This window comes from Euprymna scolopes, chromosome 21 (assembly GCF_053919585.1).
Source record: "Euprymna scolopes isolate OS-2025 chromosome 21, ASM5391958v1, whole genome shotgun sequence".
Taxonomy (NCBI): domain Eukaryota; kingdom Metazoa; phylum Mollusca; class Cephalopoda; order Sepiida; family Sepiolidae; genus Euprymna; species Euprymna scolopes.
Window position 1 is genome coordinate 39,814,138 of NC_136502.1, and position 17,591 is coordinate 39,831,728.

At 29.8% G+C, this 17,591-nt stretch overlaps 1 protein-coding gene across 47 annotated transcripts in view; it reads right to left on the reverse strand.

The window, feature by feature from the left end:
* LOC145242141 (protein hu-li tai shao-like) overlaps positions 1-17,591 on the reverse strand; it is a 271,491-nt gene that overhangs the window by 26,613 nt on the left and 227,287 nt on the right. For 18 of the 47 annotated variants that reach the window (XM_080105096.1, XM_080105086.1, XM_080105080.1 and 15 more), the window contains one exon: positions 8,872-8,955. The exons of 19 other annotated variants lie outside the window; for them this stretch is intronic. In XM_080105096.1, coding sequence (XP_079961222.1) covers positions 8,872-8,955 — 84 coding nt within the window. Of the gene's footprint in view, positions 1-3,764; positions 3,843-8,871; positions 8,956-14,285; positions 17,062-17,591 lie in introns of those variants that run through there. 10 more of the 47 variants (XM_080105099.1, XM_080105101.1, XM_080105100.1 and 7 more) reach the window with 4 other exon arrangements.

Genomic DNA, 17,591 nt, shown 5'->3' on the forward strand with positions numbered 1-17,591 from the left:
AGAAACTAAACTAAATGTATAAAAAAAATAAAACAAAACTAGAGGCAAAAGCCAAAAATGTACAAAATATTATTTAAAGTTTTTTTTTTTCAGTCACAAATAAAAAAAAGTTCAGATAGTAATTATTTTCTTAATAATTTACCTTTTCATGCAAATATTATTTCTTGAGCAAAAAATAAATAAATAAATTGCTAAAAATATACAAAATAGCAGCTACAAAATATAAGAACATGAAAAAGAAGCCAAACTACAAAATATTAAAAAGCAATAAAAAATAAAGGTAAAATCAGAATGTTATTTCTTTAATGCAAAAACTGATTCAAAATATTACTCTGGATACAGTTTTGTTCATAGAAATTATACAAATAATCCAATAAACTATAATAGTGGCCAATAACAAGCAGAACCTAGATTTATTTAGTTTAATTTTGTATTTATATGTATGTGTTTTGATTAAAGTCTAAAAAATGAGCACATCTCCTTAGGCAAGGATTTACTTTGGGCATAAAAAGTTTCACAAGTTCATAGTTCAAGAAAAGAAAAGGAGAAAAAAAAAATTAAATAATGAACTTTGGTGGTCTACCAAGTTTGGTCGTGGAATGTTCTTTTTGAGTAATATAAAGTTTTTATTTTCTACCATTTTATTATAACCTGCTGCAATATGTGATGGTTATCAATACATATTTGAATGTATAGTAAGATGTGTTTATATAAATAAACATATATATGAAAAAAATAAAAAACAAATAAATAAAACAGTCCTCCATTTAATCTCAATAGACAATGAATGCTCTTGTAATGGTGTCTGCGCAAGGAGTTCATGGCTGTAATACACAACCTTCAACCACATTTCTTCTGAACTGACACTACTTCAGTTCAGTGGAAAGCAATAATCCAAAACAACTGGAAACTATGCCAAAATAAGCAGAGTCGTCTCACATAGAGCACCTGGTCTTCCCAAATGGTCAACTATTTATTTATTACTGACCAACCTCAATGTTGCTTAACTTTGGTAATCTAACAAGAGCTAACATGATTATGGCATATATATAATTAATTATCATCGTATCGGGCGGGTTGCCTGGACCAAATTGACTATTTCCCTTCACAGGTCTATCTTCCATGGCCTTAAGATCTCCACCTTGTAAACCAGTGTGTTCTGTTAATTTTGTGTACGTTTTGACAGGTCTTCCTACTTTAGCAGTTTTAGGATCTCACAGTACTAACCTCATTTTTTCTTCTGTAGCAATGCCTGGCATATCGTGTTCTTTCTCTTATTACTGAAGAGATCCTGGGCAACCAACCATACAGATGGCTAATGGTTGGGTGTGTTTCCCAGTTTAAGTTTAACACCGTCTGGAGCATTCTAGTGCAAGTTCTATTGAACTTACTTTCAAGTTGTTTGACTGAGAGTCCAAGTTTTCTTGATTTGTCCCAAGAGGGCAGATTTCCATATAACTTTCAGCTGACTGGACGTTATATAATTAATAATAAAAAATAATGCTTATATAATATTTATATATTTATAAGGGGAAAATGTTCAATATTGATGACAGAGTTTATGTAAAGTTTGAACATCATCAACAACAAATGTACAGTTACATTTATTAGCCTGACATCATGTGACTTGGTGCCATATTGACTAACTTCAAATTAATTTATATACACATTATGTTAGGTCAGGTAAATTTCTAAAAATCAGATCAGTAATGCTGATAGTTGCAGTAAAGGTTCAAGCTAATTACTTTTTTTTTTAAATATATTTTAGTAGCATGATCTAGTAAAAATTCCTTAGACGTTTACCTACCATCTTTTTTTAATTTTTTTTTTTTTTACCATAAAAATACTTAATTACATTAAAAATACAAGAAATGTTTCAATTTATTGTAACAATTTAAATCTTTCTGAAAAGTACTTTCTTTCTTATCGTAAAAATAATTGTTAACTAAATATACTTTAACTAATATGAATGTCAATTTTAAATTAACGGTGACAACAGAATTCTATTCATAACATCTTAGTTGCTTTGGGTATAATCAAAATCTTTTGTAACCAAGTGACACCAGATAGTTTGCAAATATTTTTGGTGCACAGATGATATCTTTCTTAAAAATAGGCGAAAGATGATATTAATGTAGATACAAATGAAATTGCAAGCACGTTATTAAACAGATATTTTGTATCTTAAGTTTCGTTTAGTTGAACAAGATCCTTTGGGGATTCTTTGAAATTGCATATTGCAATTTTGGGATACTCAAATAGTTAAACGCTTGAATGTTCATGCATATTAATAACAAACAGTTTTCTGTTTCAGAATTTTTGATAGAAGGATTGATAATTTGAATTTATTCGAACTACTATTCTCATTTTAATTGTAAGTCGCACAACCTTTCGGCTGATGTAACCTCCGACCTTCTTTAGGTGCCTCTTTTCAAACATATAAATCTTTATTTTGAACTCGGGAATCTGTATGGAATTTCAAACTGAACCCTTTATTTAATCCAAGGGAGTAGATTATCCCTGTTCTGTTCGTTATGACTAAGTAGAAGTAATTTTTAATTTTTATTCTTAATTATTATCACCTATAATGGGGATTGAACCATTAATTGAAACTCAATGTCTTTATCCATTGCACCATGGGTCCATATGTTCCAGAGTTTGAAAAAATATACTTGAAGAATGTTGGAGGTTACAATATCAAAATATAGTGAAAACAAAAACCAAGATAATAGTAATCTGAATAATCCAAATAATTTTATTTTTAATCATTTTTTTTTTTTAATATATAATTACCTTTTTTTATATAATTTTTTTGTTTTTTTACTTAATATATGTTAGCATCACAGGTGTTTATGCATTAGAGCAACAGTTGTCAATCTTTTCGACTTCAATGACAACTAAATGTTTACTTTTAAGTTTAATGGGCCTTTAATATGAACCAAGAAAAAAAAAAGAAGCCAAATACTTGCATATACTAATGAGAAATCAGTTTTTATTAAAATGCACCCATTAAAAGCTAACAATGTTATAATTTATATTTAAATAAACGGAAAATTTGAAGCATATTCAAGTATCACACATTTTAGTGTGATATTCGTTTGCAGAGTTTTTGCTCCAATGGTGTAATTGCAAGACAAAGAGCTGTGATTATTTGTTTTAAGTTGAAATTGGTTCATTGCTGTGATAAATGAAAATGTCTGTTTGCACAAATATGCTGCTAGAAATTGCATCAAAATTTCCATTGCCTTTTCATAGGGATAGGTAATTTTTTTAGTGAACCAAAATCGAGGATTTGATACAGATGACTGGAATTTAGCTTTTACACTTGTCACAAGATAATGCTTTCCTTTTTATTCATGCTTGAATTGTTTCATAAAAATTGCCCTAATTTATATTTTTTGCAGACCATCAAAGATGTTGTATGAACCACCAGTGATCCATAGTTGGTAACCTTTATATTAAACTAATAATTTAAATTAAAAATTTACAAGTAAAATTGAAAGAATTTTTTTTTTTAACCAAAATAATCATTACATTTCCAGATGGTAAAAGACATTCCCATCCCTCCCCCATGTCAAAAACATTTAAAAAAAATGTTTAGGTTTTACTTTTGGATTAGTAAGGCACAAACTGAAAAGCTAACGAGGACGTTAAAAAAAAAGATAAGGCAAATGACTAAGAGTTTAGTGACTACTCTACTTGAACAACCCATCATGACGAGACCCACAGGAAACACCATGCTACAACCACTAGCAAATACCAACCAGAGTTAACTGGGGTAACAGTCACTGTAGGTATTGAGTCAAGATCTTCTTTAGAAGCCTGATTTTGTCGGACAGTTGCTGTGTGAGGGGAAAAATAGTGTTTTTAATTTATTTTGTTGTGTTTTTTTTTTCTTTTTTTGTAACAGGTATAAAAAAATTAAAAAACCAAATATAAAAGAAAAAAAAATGAGAAAAGAAAAAAAATGAAAAAAATGAAAAAAGAAATATCCAACCAAAATAGAAAATTTTCCAAATCACTTCTAACTATTATCTTGAGTAATTGCAGACATTGTGAAGATTTTTATTTTTTTCCACAAGCTTTTTTTTAATTGATGGATGCATTTTAGTTCTGCTTATAAAAATATTTAGTTGCAGAGAAAAAAAAGACTTGGTTTATTCATTTATGGTTGAGAGAGAGTCATATTAAACTGGAATTGGGATGGGCATTTTTTTTTTTTTAAATGTCACATCAATGCCTATGTAATTTTCTGTCATATAATGTATTTTATAAAATAATCACTTGGTAAGTTCTGCAAAATTATTTAAACATGTCTTTCATTTTTTCTATAGATGTTAAAAATGTTTTTGTTTTTTTTTTGTCTATGAAGTTTATTATTTATGAGGTAAGCACATTCTTAAACAACATGCTGAGGTTTCATACATTTTTTGCAGTTGGAGATTGTTTCTGTCAATAAACTGAAGCCTACCATTATTTTGCTTTGCTAGAATTTATTCTTTCAGCATGTACTTCTACAATGACCAATACAAAAGTACAGCTTAGAAGTACTATAAAATATACTCTAAGAAAGCATGCTTGTGTTTTACTTTAAGAAAGAGTTCATCAGGTTAACTGTAAAGATCAACATTCTACAAATCCTTTTATAAGCATATATGGTTTACATTTCCAACCAATTACTTTTATTGCATACATTCACGCTCTCTTCCTATGTAATGCCATATATGAGTGTGTATTTAGTAGTTGTGGAAAAAAAGGCAGCTAGCTTATAGTTGTAAGAACTATAACTATGCTTAGATGTACTATACAATATTTTTTTTTGGGGGGGGATACAAAACTTTAATATAGCTGTTAAGAAGGGAAGACCGAGTGTTTTTGTATCCCTGATAAAAAGAAGGATGATGGAAAACAGTCAATGAAAGTACAAAAAAAAAAATTAAATAAATAAAGGGGTAGAGTCAGCTGACTGGTTTTTGCTCTCACTTTTCAAAGTTTTTTTTTCTTTCTTTTTCTTCTTTTCCAATAGTTTGATTTTATTTTAGTCGTTCCCCTGTTTGAATTCATTTCCCTATACAAAAAACAAACAAAAAAACACCTTGATTCAGCTTTGAAAAGTGAGGGCGAAACCGGTCGGCTGATTCTACTCCTTATTTAATTTTTTTTTTTTTTTCACCGCCATTGAATGTTTTCCCTCTGTCCTCCATTTTACCATGGATACAAAAAAAAAAAAAAAAAACTCCGTCTTCCCTTCTTAACAGCTATATAATATTTATGGGTTCAATAGGTTTAAAAAAAAAAAAAAATTCCGCCTTGATATTTTTTTTCTTTTAATTTTTGTAAGCAATGACTCAAGATAGCAGCTTATGTCCATGCATGTTCAATTTTCATAACATTTTGGGTGAATTGTTATTTTTATTGTTTTCTTCATTGGTTTTCTTGTTCTCAACTTTTCAGCCCTTATGTTTGTTTCTCCAGATGAAAAAAAGTTTAAGTGTTAAATTTTGTACACATGAAAACATGAACAATCATCCATTATGCCAATAAACAACTTATGACATTTAATTAAAATGGTACACCTTAAATGCAAATGATAAACATCCGGTAAAAACAAAAGTAAATTCAAAATCATGCAGAAACTCAAGGAGAGAAGATTGATTGATTGTCAGAAAAATGGAACATCAAGTTGAACCCTTTTCAAATCTCAATACTCTGCAATACTTATAAATTCTAATTTTATATTTGTCAAAGAGAACTTCAGCAAAAAATAAACAGAAAAAGAACACATTTATGAAACAGCAATTAAATTCTTGTTAGTCTTGCCCAATAACCAATTACAAAAAGGAGTTTTAAATAAAATAAAATATTTAAATTTTTTCCAGAGGAAATATGTTAGTAATTTCAAACTCAAATCTGGTGTTAATTAAATGTTAAACGATTTAATGAACAAACAAAAGTAGATTTGAATAATAAAAAAGTGAAAATGATACTTAAATCAATGAATAAAAATGTTATTTGTCAAAAACAAAAGGAAAACGGTGTAAAACAATTGATTAAAATTAGTCAATTTTTATGATCCATCAACATAAAAAAAAATATCAGCAATTCAAGAAATTCAGTGAAAAATGTTTTGAACCACCACCTGATTTGTTAATGCATAGAGACAAAGGAAAAGTTTATGACCGAAAAACATTAGATTTGGAGGGGGGAAAAAAAGAAAGAAAGAAAAAAGAATCAATAAAGTAAGCAAGCATTGCTTTTTTTCTTTTTTTTTTAATCAAATATTATTTTTATATATGAAAAAGCTTGAAGTACAGAAGCCAGCACATTTGAGAAGAAAAAAAAAAAAAATCAAATTGTTGAAAATGTGTTCATAAAAATTATTACAATAAAATGAAAGGGATATTAGAAAAACAATGTAAAGTATAGTTTTTGCAACCTTTAAAATTAAATTAGAAAAAGGTGATGCTAGATGGGTGGCATGGTTACATAGATAACTTAAGCCGTGATAAAGACTTAAACATCTAAAGTTTTATATGAAAAGGAAGAAGGAGGTTATCCCAACATTTGATTAACATACATGGTTATAGGGATGATTGTCATGCACTGCCTTTGTTACAGTTGATTTATAATACTTTTTACACAGTAGGTTTCATGTTGTCATCCACCAGAGTTCGTCATTTTCCTCAACCGCCAAAGTTTCACACAAAATAATTATCCCCTATCTATGCAGATTATCCTTGGGTCATGTATGCGTATATAACACAAACTTATCGTCCCAGATTTTCAAAGTCAGATCCAAATAGCATTTAAGCTGACAAATCAACCTTTGCTTTTGACTAGCCAATTTTCACCTGTTATTGGTGTACCATGTTATTAAGAATATAATAACATACTCTATTACAACTTTAATCTTTAGATTTCAACTAATCACCAAAAAATAAAATTCGGCAAAGGGAACAATCCACAGAATGTAAGATTTGTCTCTCTTACAACTAAATTTTGATTTCTTTTTCTGTATAAGTTTAAAAAAATTGTGCAAACAAATAAAAATACAAGAAAAACTAAAATTCATTTCACTGCATTTTTGACTGCTATGTTTGCCATGTTTTGTTGGTTGTACTTTAGGGATTTCTTTAAGTAACTTTGAAAATTAAGGCATGACATATCTCGAGGAATGGACACAAAAACAATCAACTTTCTTCATCAGCATAGCTATTTCCCTATTAAATTATTCAAAATCATCCATTAACACTAAGTTTCTTCCATTGAATTTATCTAAGATGATAAATGGAAGTTTTCATATTATATTGTGATATTTTAAGTGATTTTTTTCTTCTCACGGGTAAACACCAAATGTCCTTGTTGGTTTCTGTAACATTTGTATAGCAATTTTATTTCACCCCTCATACACGTGTTACATAAATCAAGCACAAATATCAGTTTACATTTAGTTAACATAAAAAAAAAATAAAATAAAACCATTAACAGAGTTTCAGTCACATTACCAAGGAACTGCTTCCTTGCAGATTACAACATGGTAATTATTAAATCCAACGTCAGCAAATAAATATTTTTGCTTTTTTTTTGTTTTCTTTTTTTTAAATGATAATCTAATCATAAAATAATACTAATTTAAGGAGAATAGAAAGTTGACCTGGGGGTTTACTTCCGGCAGTCTTATAACTCTTGCTTCGTTTATTTTGTCCTTTAGTTCTCACATTCAATAAGTAATCTCTCTGATAAAGAATTGCTGTTTTATGGGCCAGAATCTATCCATTTCATATTTATCTTTGACTGTTTTTTATCTTCAAGTATTATTATTTTTTTAGGCTCAGTGCATCAAATGGCTTCATGCCTTGCCTAGAAGGATTTATATCTTTTTTTTTTTTTCTTTTTAGGGTAAAACAGTTACATATGGTTGCTACAAACAGCCATCTGTTTACCCTAAAAAAATAAAAAAATATTTTGCTCTTGTTATCGAGCACTATCTAACAACCTCGTATTCATTAATACCTACTTTTGAATATCTCAAGCTAGAATTATATATATATATATATATATATATATATATATATATATATATATATATATATATATATACACACTGCTGGGGAGCCATAATTTAATATACTGTTTTGTTTTTAAATTCCTGAAACAGTGTTTCATGGTAAACAACTGATGATTCCTTAAATTACATTAGTACTACAGTGAATTCGAAAGAGCAAGTTGATACAATGATTCAAGGTTATTAAATGACTGACTTACTAAATAGTTTTCGAACAAATGATGATAAATAAAAGTAAAAATTTTTTTGTATAGTTTTAAAGGTTAAAAAACTTCCAAGACTAATATATATATATATATATATATATATATATATATATATATATATATATATATATATATATATATATATATAAAATCAAGTAATCAAATTTGGTGATGTAGTTTTCTAGTAATACCAGCATAACCAGACGTCTTGAATTGTGGTGGCCTTCTTTAATCCGTCTATAATCAAATTTTGTTCATTCCATTCATTATTTTCAACCATCTCATGATAAATATTATTCATCTGACAATCAATCCATCTAATTAATTAACCCTCATCTTTTTCCGCCTTCATAAATGGTAATTCATGACTAAATAAATAACTATCAGTGTGTTTAGCTGGAGTTTCAACAAAATTTAAAAAAAAAAAAAAATGTTTTACAAATATTACCTATCAAAAAAAAAAAAAAAAAAAAAAAGATAACAAAAAACCTGAGGATGAAGAAGACAAAGACAAAGAAAGCAAAGAGCTGGAGAGCGAGAAAAAGAGAAAGCAACTGCAATTGAAAATGAAGCACTATTGACGTAGAATAATATACTAACCATTTTCAGTGACTGGGCTGATTGGGCCAGCATCGGGCTCAGAATCAACAGTGGTGTTTATAGACCTACTTTGGTCAGTCGAGTCTACAGCAAGCAAACAATATCATGCATTGCATTGAATTGGAATCAATATTGTCCAGCCTCACAGTGAGATTAATAAGGTTATTCAAAACACGATGAACAAAAGATGAAAACGATGAAAGACTTTTGGCACATACCATTTTATATTATGAGAATATATTTAGTTTGATCTATTATTACAGGAATTTTTTTTTCTCAGTTTTTGTCTGAAAATTCTGTCATAGGTAGACGTGGGGTAACTTATTACATATAACTGATACGGTGGTTTGAATTTTTTTTTTTTTATAACTTTGCTAATGTGTCTCCATAATTACACTGAGCACTCTAAAGTACCCTACATTCAACTTAGATCTACCAAGTATATGTGTATCTCCCCCCCCACACAGAGTATTATAGATAGTATTATTGTCGTTTCCCCAGATGCTTATTCAATTAAACTCTCGTTTTTATAAAATAGTGCTGAATAGGTAGAGCTTTATTATTATATAAATGTCTTTATACATTATTGACTACATATGTGCAAATATTTTTCAGCTGGGATTCTTTTTAGACTTAATTTCCTCAGATCAACTGGATAAATACTGGAAACCTGAGGAAGCTGGATTTCAAAAGAGATCACAGCTGAAACATGTATGCACATATACAGCCAATAATATTTGTATAAATAAATGAATAAATCATATAACACACACTTTAAAGTCAAATTTTTTTGCAACGTATTACACCCCTCTTATATAAAGGATTTTTCATTTAATCTAAGGCAATGATGCTAAGACCTTTATTATCCAATGTATTCTGTATTGTTTTCACTGATATCCGTGTTTGTTTTCATGCGCATGTGTATTCAATTTTTGTGTGTTTATAAATTAAGTCTTTATACTCACTTGCACTTCTATACATTAATTTTGTATAGTCACTAGTCCATAGCTGGCTATAACATATACTGACCCAATATATATATATATATATATATATATATATATATATATAAAACACACACATCCCATGATGAATACTTTGTTATTTAATAATAAAGTCAACTCACTGAAGGAAACAAATTTGTACTGCTTTTATATCTTCAGAATCAAAATGTATATATGTTACTAAACCTTATGTCTAGAATCCTTATTACAATTTTGATTAAAAACCATTAAATGATTTTAATTCTAAAATTCAGAGCATCTTAATTGGTGTCTAATAAGTAATGATCAAATTTTTTATGCAAATTGGGAATATCTAAATTTTCAAAATGTGAGGTTTTGCCCATATTATGTCCCCTTTTAAAATACTCGAAAGAACCTGAAATTTAAAAAAACAGTTATCAATTTATGCCTAATAGTTATGGTTAAACTTTCATAAAAATTGGAGATATTTGAATATTCACAAAAAGATTGATATTTTTTATTTTTTTTGTATGGCACATCAACTTTGAACTACTGAGTTTTAGGCTACTTATATTTATCCAGAGCAGACGCCACATTATCAAAAAGATTGGGAAATTACAGGATGATAGTCACTCCTACTTATGTGCTAGAATGAGAAAGCTTTAATAGAATGATTTACCAGGCAATATACAGAAATCTTTAAAGGTGAACAAAACTAAATTGCTGCCATAGTGAAAGAGACAGTATAAACAAGTCTTTAGTATAGTTAATTGACCGATACGAAACAAGGAACGTCTATGCTAAGAGAGCATTCTGTGTATCTAACTGATATCAATCAAAAACTTTCAATTTTTGTGCTAACCAGCAATGTTATATAAAATTCCTTTGCTAACCTTTTCCTCTGAATAAAAAAACTTTTTTTGAATCCTAGAAATAAGGAAATAATTCACTTTATCTTGCATTCCTTCTTTTATGAACAACTAGCATGGGTACCTGGTGTTGCTCAGGTGTTTGGAGGCGTGTGTTGAGCAAAAAAAAAAAAAAAAAAAAAGTGGTAGTAGGCAGGAAGGCAGGCTTGAACCTGTACCGCGAAGGAGGAAAAGAATATGAAAAACAAAAGTGACATCTTTGCTGTTGCACCTATCGCCAAACCGGAAGTGACGTAGGTTTTAATTAGGGCTAGTCAATAGAAAAGAGGGGATGACTTTCGAAAATATCAATAAAAAAAAAAAAGTGACCCCCCCTCCCTGTAGAAAAGTGCCCAGTTGAGGGTGAAGGAATTAATGTTTTCAAATATTTGTCGTCTGAACGGTCGAGCTTCAAAACAATACTGATCTCGTGAAAATCTGGTGCCTCTGTCGAAAGTTTTAGGCAGACATGCAAACATACATTTAAACAGACAAGATAAATGTTTGTGAATCAGCATTTACAGAACTTTATGCCTCCTCATGTTTGATACTCTATCTTGAATATTGAGCATTTTTATCACGATCGAATATATATATATATATATATATATATATATATATACACACACACACACACATGGTGGAACGATAAAATTGTCATCATAAAAATAAGATGACATGATTCCATTTCCGTTAGATGAAAACCGGTTTTCTTTTTTTGTTGCAGACTATATACTAGTTGGCTAGTTGTGTACAAATCCCAAGAGTGATAGAAGCCTTCTATCATGTCTGAAAGTGACACAATGTTCAATGAACAAGATTGGAGATGCGCCGCTGTACAACTCCTGCTCTTTACTGATCCAAGTTATGACAACAGACCATTGCCAGCACCCTCAAAATGCATCGCTGGATTGCCACGAAAAACAGGGGCGTGCCCAGGGTGACAAAAACAAAGTTATGGTCTTTAGTGTGTTTCAAGTGAGGGCCACATCATACCACCTCACATCTTCAAAGTCAGCTTGAAAGTCAACACCAAAGTGTACCTGGATGTACTGAAGAGTGTAGTGATTCCCTAGTGTAATCAGGTGACTGCTGGCAGACACCTGGGTGTGGTAGCAGGACTCTGCGCTGACCCACAAGTCGAAAAGACCCAGGCTTGGCCCCAGAAGGAATGATATGACTTTGTACCCTTCTCTCACTGCCCACCCCCCTCCCTTGACCTGAACCCGCTAAACTACTTCATACGTCGGGAACATCACCAACATGACCTCCCACAATACCAAAGCCAGCCTGATTGCCGCGATCTGCCGAGTATTTGCCAAGTTTTTGTTGGCGCTTGTGGAAAAGGCATGCTCCCAGTTCTGGACCTGTATCACTTTGTGTCAGCTCTACTACATAATCAAGTTACTTGAATTGATTTTTTCAATAAAAGTTTTAAAATAAAGTTGTAGTGTTGTTTTCTTTAGGGCAAAAACTTTATGATTCCACCCTGAATATTAGTGATGGGACGATTCCAATACTTCCCCGATTCCATACTAACTGATTCTGATTCTTTATAAATCAAATCTCTAAATATTAAACTATACAGTTTTTATTTTTTCCTGATTACTGTAAAAATACATATGCAGATATTTTCTCAAACATAAAAACACACACACACACACATATTATGTTACCTAGCATCTTCTGGCCTCTTCTGATGAGAAGCATTCAGCTTCAAAATACCATGGTATACCCTATTTGATGTATCATCCTTATTGAATAAAAAAATAAATCTATATACATTAGCATATATTTTTATATTGTCCTTTCCTTATTTTATTGGTACTATATATATATATATATATATATATATATACATACACATATACATATACACACACACACACACATCTATACACATACATGACTAGATTTTATTAAAAAGGAACATTTTTAAAGATGTGATTTGATCAGTATAAAGAAATAGAAGACCAATTCCTACTACATTCAAAAGAAGACAAAAATAATAATTGCACACAAGTCAACATCACTTTTCACAGAATAATAATTAAAAACAATCATTAAACAATGTTGATTTCTTTGAATAATAAATTTACAAAAAACAAAAGCAACTATAACAATTGAAATAAAGTAAATTACTTTTAAAAGCATTTGGACGTAAGACAGAAAAGGGCGGGGAGGGGGATGCAATAAATTTGAAATGGAACTCAAAGAATGAATCCCTATAGAAAAAATATTAAATTGGAAAGAGGTTACATTTGATATCTTTATATATTTAAAACTGTTATTCTATCTTAGTTATGTTCACATTTCAACCATTGTACTCTTCGACATTATTCGGGCATCTTGTCATCCATAGTCCAAAGTTATCTTCTGAAAATTTTCTTACTGAACCGTTTATTTATTGGATATCGCTTGGCTGTATATCCGAGGGATTAAAATAAAAGGATTTAGTTCAAAATTCCCAGAAACTTACAGACTACTTCAAAATACATCGAGGCGAGTATAATGGCCGAAACATTGTGAACATGAAAATATAATCGAGAAGCAAAACACAGTTCAAAACATGCAAATAATGAAATCGCGTTGTTGAATGGTAAACTTAATTTCATACAATTATTGTTACAAAAAATAGTAGCAATGTTTCCCACAATACTATAATCAGATGATGAGGATAATAATGACTGAAGACCTTGGGGGGTTAGATTGGATTTAAAGGCTTGAAACACAGATATTTGTACGGCTAAGAGATACAAAAGTATCAACAGAGTATGGTAATATAATAAGAAAAAACCGGGGAGGGGGTCGTTAGAATTTATGATGACTAGTTGCTGTTTAGCAGCAGTAGTGGTCTACAGAAGTCCTATTGGAGCTTCTGCTTCCAGGGCAAACTGATGTAGCCCTGATTTGGGGTGTGATTGGCTATCTCCAGTTCAACGTGATGTCTATTGAGGGTCACACTTCTTAATGATGAGATGATCACCAAAGTGACCCCACATTAGCATATAGCAACAATAAAAGACTAATGAACATTGATGAGTTTTACTTGGTAGACAAGCCAGGCACAGATCGAACTTTATTTGTATGAAATATGGATGGAATGCAGAATTTTTTTTGTGGGTAGGGGCACTCTGTATCTATGAATTGTTATTTTTTTTTTATATTTGTATTGAATGGAATAAAAAATATTTCAGAACAATATGCACTGGATGTGATATGAAGGCGTCTACATGCATGCAGGACATTCAGAGAGCGGTGTTGATATCAAGAGCTGGCTAAACAAGTACAACATAGCAAGACTAGTAATGAAGCCTATCTAATAAAAGATATCAAAAGATGCTTCAATTTTGAATAGAACTGATGATACGAAGCGTTTGAAAATGTGGTGTCTTTGCATTACAGTGATGGAACAATGAATTGGTGCAAGCTTATTTGAGCCAGGTGAACAACAAGTCGAAGAGAAAACGAGAAACAGAAATCAACAATTAAAAAAAAAGTAAAGAAATCTTGAGACTTGTAAAAAAACGACTTTTTGAGATTTTGTATTGGTTCTAATTTCCTTTTTATTTCAAATTGCTGTGAGTACAAAGCCAAGAGGTTTTTCAAAGTCTTTTTCGTAGAGATATTTGTCCACACTCATTTTGTAGAATCCTAATATTATTCAGATAGTAGAAAGAAACCATTATCGAAAACAGATATTTTGCTTTCATTGAGATCATGGATATATAAAACCTTTGCAAAAAGCAGACATTCTCATACGCACACACATGTACACACATTACATACTCTGAAAATGTTTCCAACTCATTTTATGAGAGCTAATAATTGAAAATATATTTGAGATGTCATATATTAAAATAATTAGAGATGGCAAATGGATTATAATTTTTTTTGTTTTTTTCCAAAGCAAAGCAAAAAACGGTGAAACAAATTCGATCATCAGCATCAATAACAGCAATGAAAGAAATCAAAGCTCATTTGCTCTCGTCTTCTCAATCATTTCAAATTTATTTTTCAAATAAACTTAAAACTTCCAGTGAACAAAATTGGAATGTCTTATTTTCAAATCTTTGTTAAAAAATGAGATCACAAATAAAAGAATTTTTTTTTTTTTTCAACTTTAATAAAAGCTGCCGTTTCAACAGAGTTGATTAATGTGGGCTTATTTCTTAAAAGCTCAAGTAAGCTCTAAGGTTACTTTCATCACTACTGAAGTCGGCCATTATTTAATATCAAGAATTTGTAGCATAAAAAAAAAAAAAAATTTTTACTTTTACTTTTAATACAACAGAATAAAGGAAACACATTTATTGTATACATACACACACATGCAGATAACTTGCTTGAAATCTAATTGAGGGATTTTATTCACATTTTAAATATTTTTTATTTTACCAATAGTTCCACTGAAGCAAATGACTTAATATAGTTTTGGTATTTGACAATAAAATGTGTGTAATTTGGATAAATGACAGTGTAGTATGTGTTGAAACAAGCAGAGATACTGCTACTACCAACCAATATTATTGCTAACAAAATAATTCAAAGAGAACATCCCAACAGCAAGAACATTTTGCAAACGGCACACTGGGCCCAAAATGTAAAAATAGACCGCAAAAATTGTTTTAAAATTAATACTATTGTTTGAAAATTTTCTTAACATCTGTGAAGCATAAAAAAAATCTCTTAGAAATCTTGAACAAATGTTACATTATTTTAAAGTTTCTTAAATCAAAGATACTTTCTATTTATCATGATCATTTTTTACCTCATATCAAACACCAGAGAGGAGCAAAAGTTATATTTAGTCTCTAGCTAAGAAACAGTTAACATTATTTTTTTTCATTAACATGAAGTCCCACACGACATGTTTAATAGATTAAACACCTTATTTTTCAAATTATCATCCAAAATTTTATTATGACAAATATTTCCCCCAAATTTGACTCAACTTACAAGTAAAAATATCAGCAAATTTCAACTCAAGTTATTAAATATCTTGAAAATAATTCAGATTTAAATATCAAAGTTTACCATTTAAAAATATTCAGGTGAGCTCTATCTAAATTTTAAAAACTTATTTAGGTAACTCTTAGCTGATTTTTGCATGAATATAAAATCAAAATTTATCACAGCAAACTTTTCTGATCAATGGTGTTCAATCTTCCCAAGAAAGTGTATTTGAGTCTTGTTGAGGACATTTTCATTGATTAAAATTCACATCGAATTTGTTAGATAAAGGATATATAGAGTTACGGCAATTATGATGTAACAATAAAATATTAAACATTAGTTCAAAACTTTGTTTTCAATCTCCACAAATCTTTCACGTTCATCTGTCATCAAGTTATACAAGACACGTTGTCAGTTATTTCTGATTAAATTATTTATTAAGGATTATTGATTGACAGTTTCAGTTGAAATCAGTAAATGTAAGATCAATTGGAATATAACATGATTTTACATGTATTAAGCTATCATAATGATCCTATAAAATCCCTATAAATTTGATATTTTACATGGAAATTTTTTTTTTACTATTTAGATATAAAGCTTAGATAAAATTAACCCATTAGGTATCATATGTTACAACTATTTGTGAAATTTTCTAAAAATCTGGGCCCAGTGTAGCTCGGATCTTGACACACACCACACAAAAATGATAAGATTCCATAATTTTATAATATTAAAAAAAAAAAAAAAAAAAAAAAGGCTTACACCATATTCTTCATCTCAGTAGGGTTTTTGTACCACCAGCATGAAATCATTAGAATTGGGAGAGAAAGAGAAAAAAAAAAAAAAAAAAAAAAAAAAAGGAATCCCTCATTAAATGTAGAAAGATAGAACTAGCTTACCGACACCCAGAATTAGTATTTTCAATTTGTTTTTTATTAAAGCAGTAAATATTTGGAGAAGACACAAAGAGGAAGAGTGTGAAAGACAAAAATCTTTGAAGAAAAAGTTTGAAAGCTTTAAATTATAAAACAATATTTAAAAAAACAAAAAAAAAAACAGAAAAGAACAAAAAGGAGACATCAATTTAAATTTGTAAGAATTAATGAAGAATTCTTTACGATTGACTACCAATTTTTTTTTTCCATCTTTTTTTTGTTTGTTTGTTTGTTCCAATATATTTGAAGACAGTTGAAGTAAAAGTAGAGAGTGGAATGTTGAGAGTCCAGCTGAGTTTTTTTTTTTTTTTCCTAAAAGTCAGTCGACACAAACTGAGAATCACTTGTAAAGGAAGAGTAGGACAAGGTGGGAGGTCATTCATACGGTTGTATGCGGATAATCCTTATTGAAATCTGTCTTTCCTGAAAAGAAGATTTTACACAATTCAAGTTCTGTGCTAATACAATGAGTGGGTGGGAGGGAAGGGGTGAAAGTGACAATTTATATATATATATATATATATATATATATATATATATATATATATATATATATATATATGCACATATATAGGCAGCATCTTTTCATTCAACTATCGATTGTGTTTTAATATTAAACAAAGATTAATAAAAATAAAAAAAAAATTGTTTTCAAATACCCAAAAATGCTGGCTAAACTAAATTTAATTGATTACTCTGAAGATGTTTCTAATCAGGATTGAAAATTTTATTTGGTTCCCTCATTAACGCTGATATTTGAGAGAGAGAGAGAGAGAGAGAGAGAGAGAGAGAGAGAGAGAGAGAGAAATAAGGATCTGCAGGCTCTACATATAAATATATACATTTAGATTAAATGTGTATGCTGCCAATGACTTCGAAAATTCAAACACAAAATGCAGAAGAAAAATGCAGAGCCTGAACAAGATTCAAGTGTTCAGATTGAACCCCTTGAT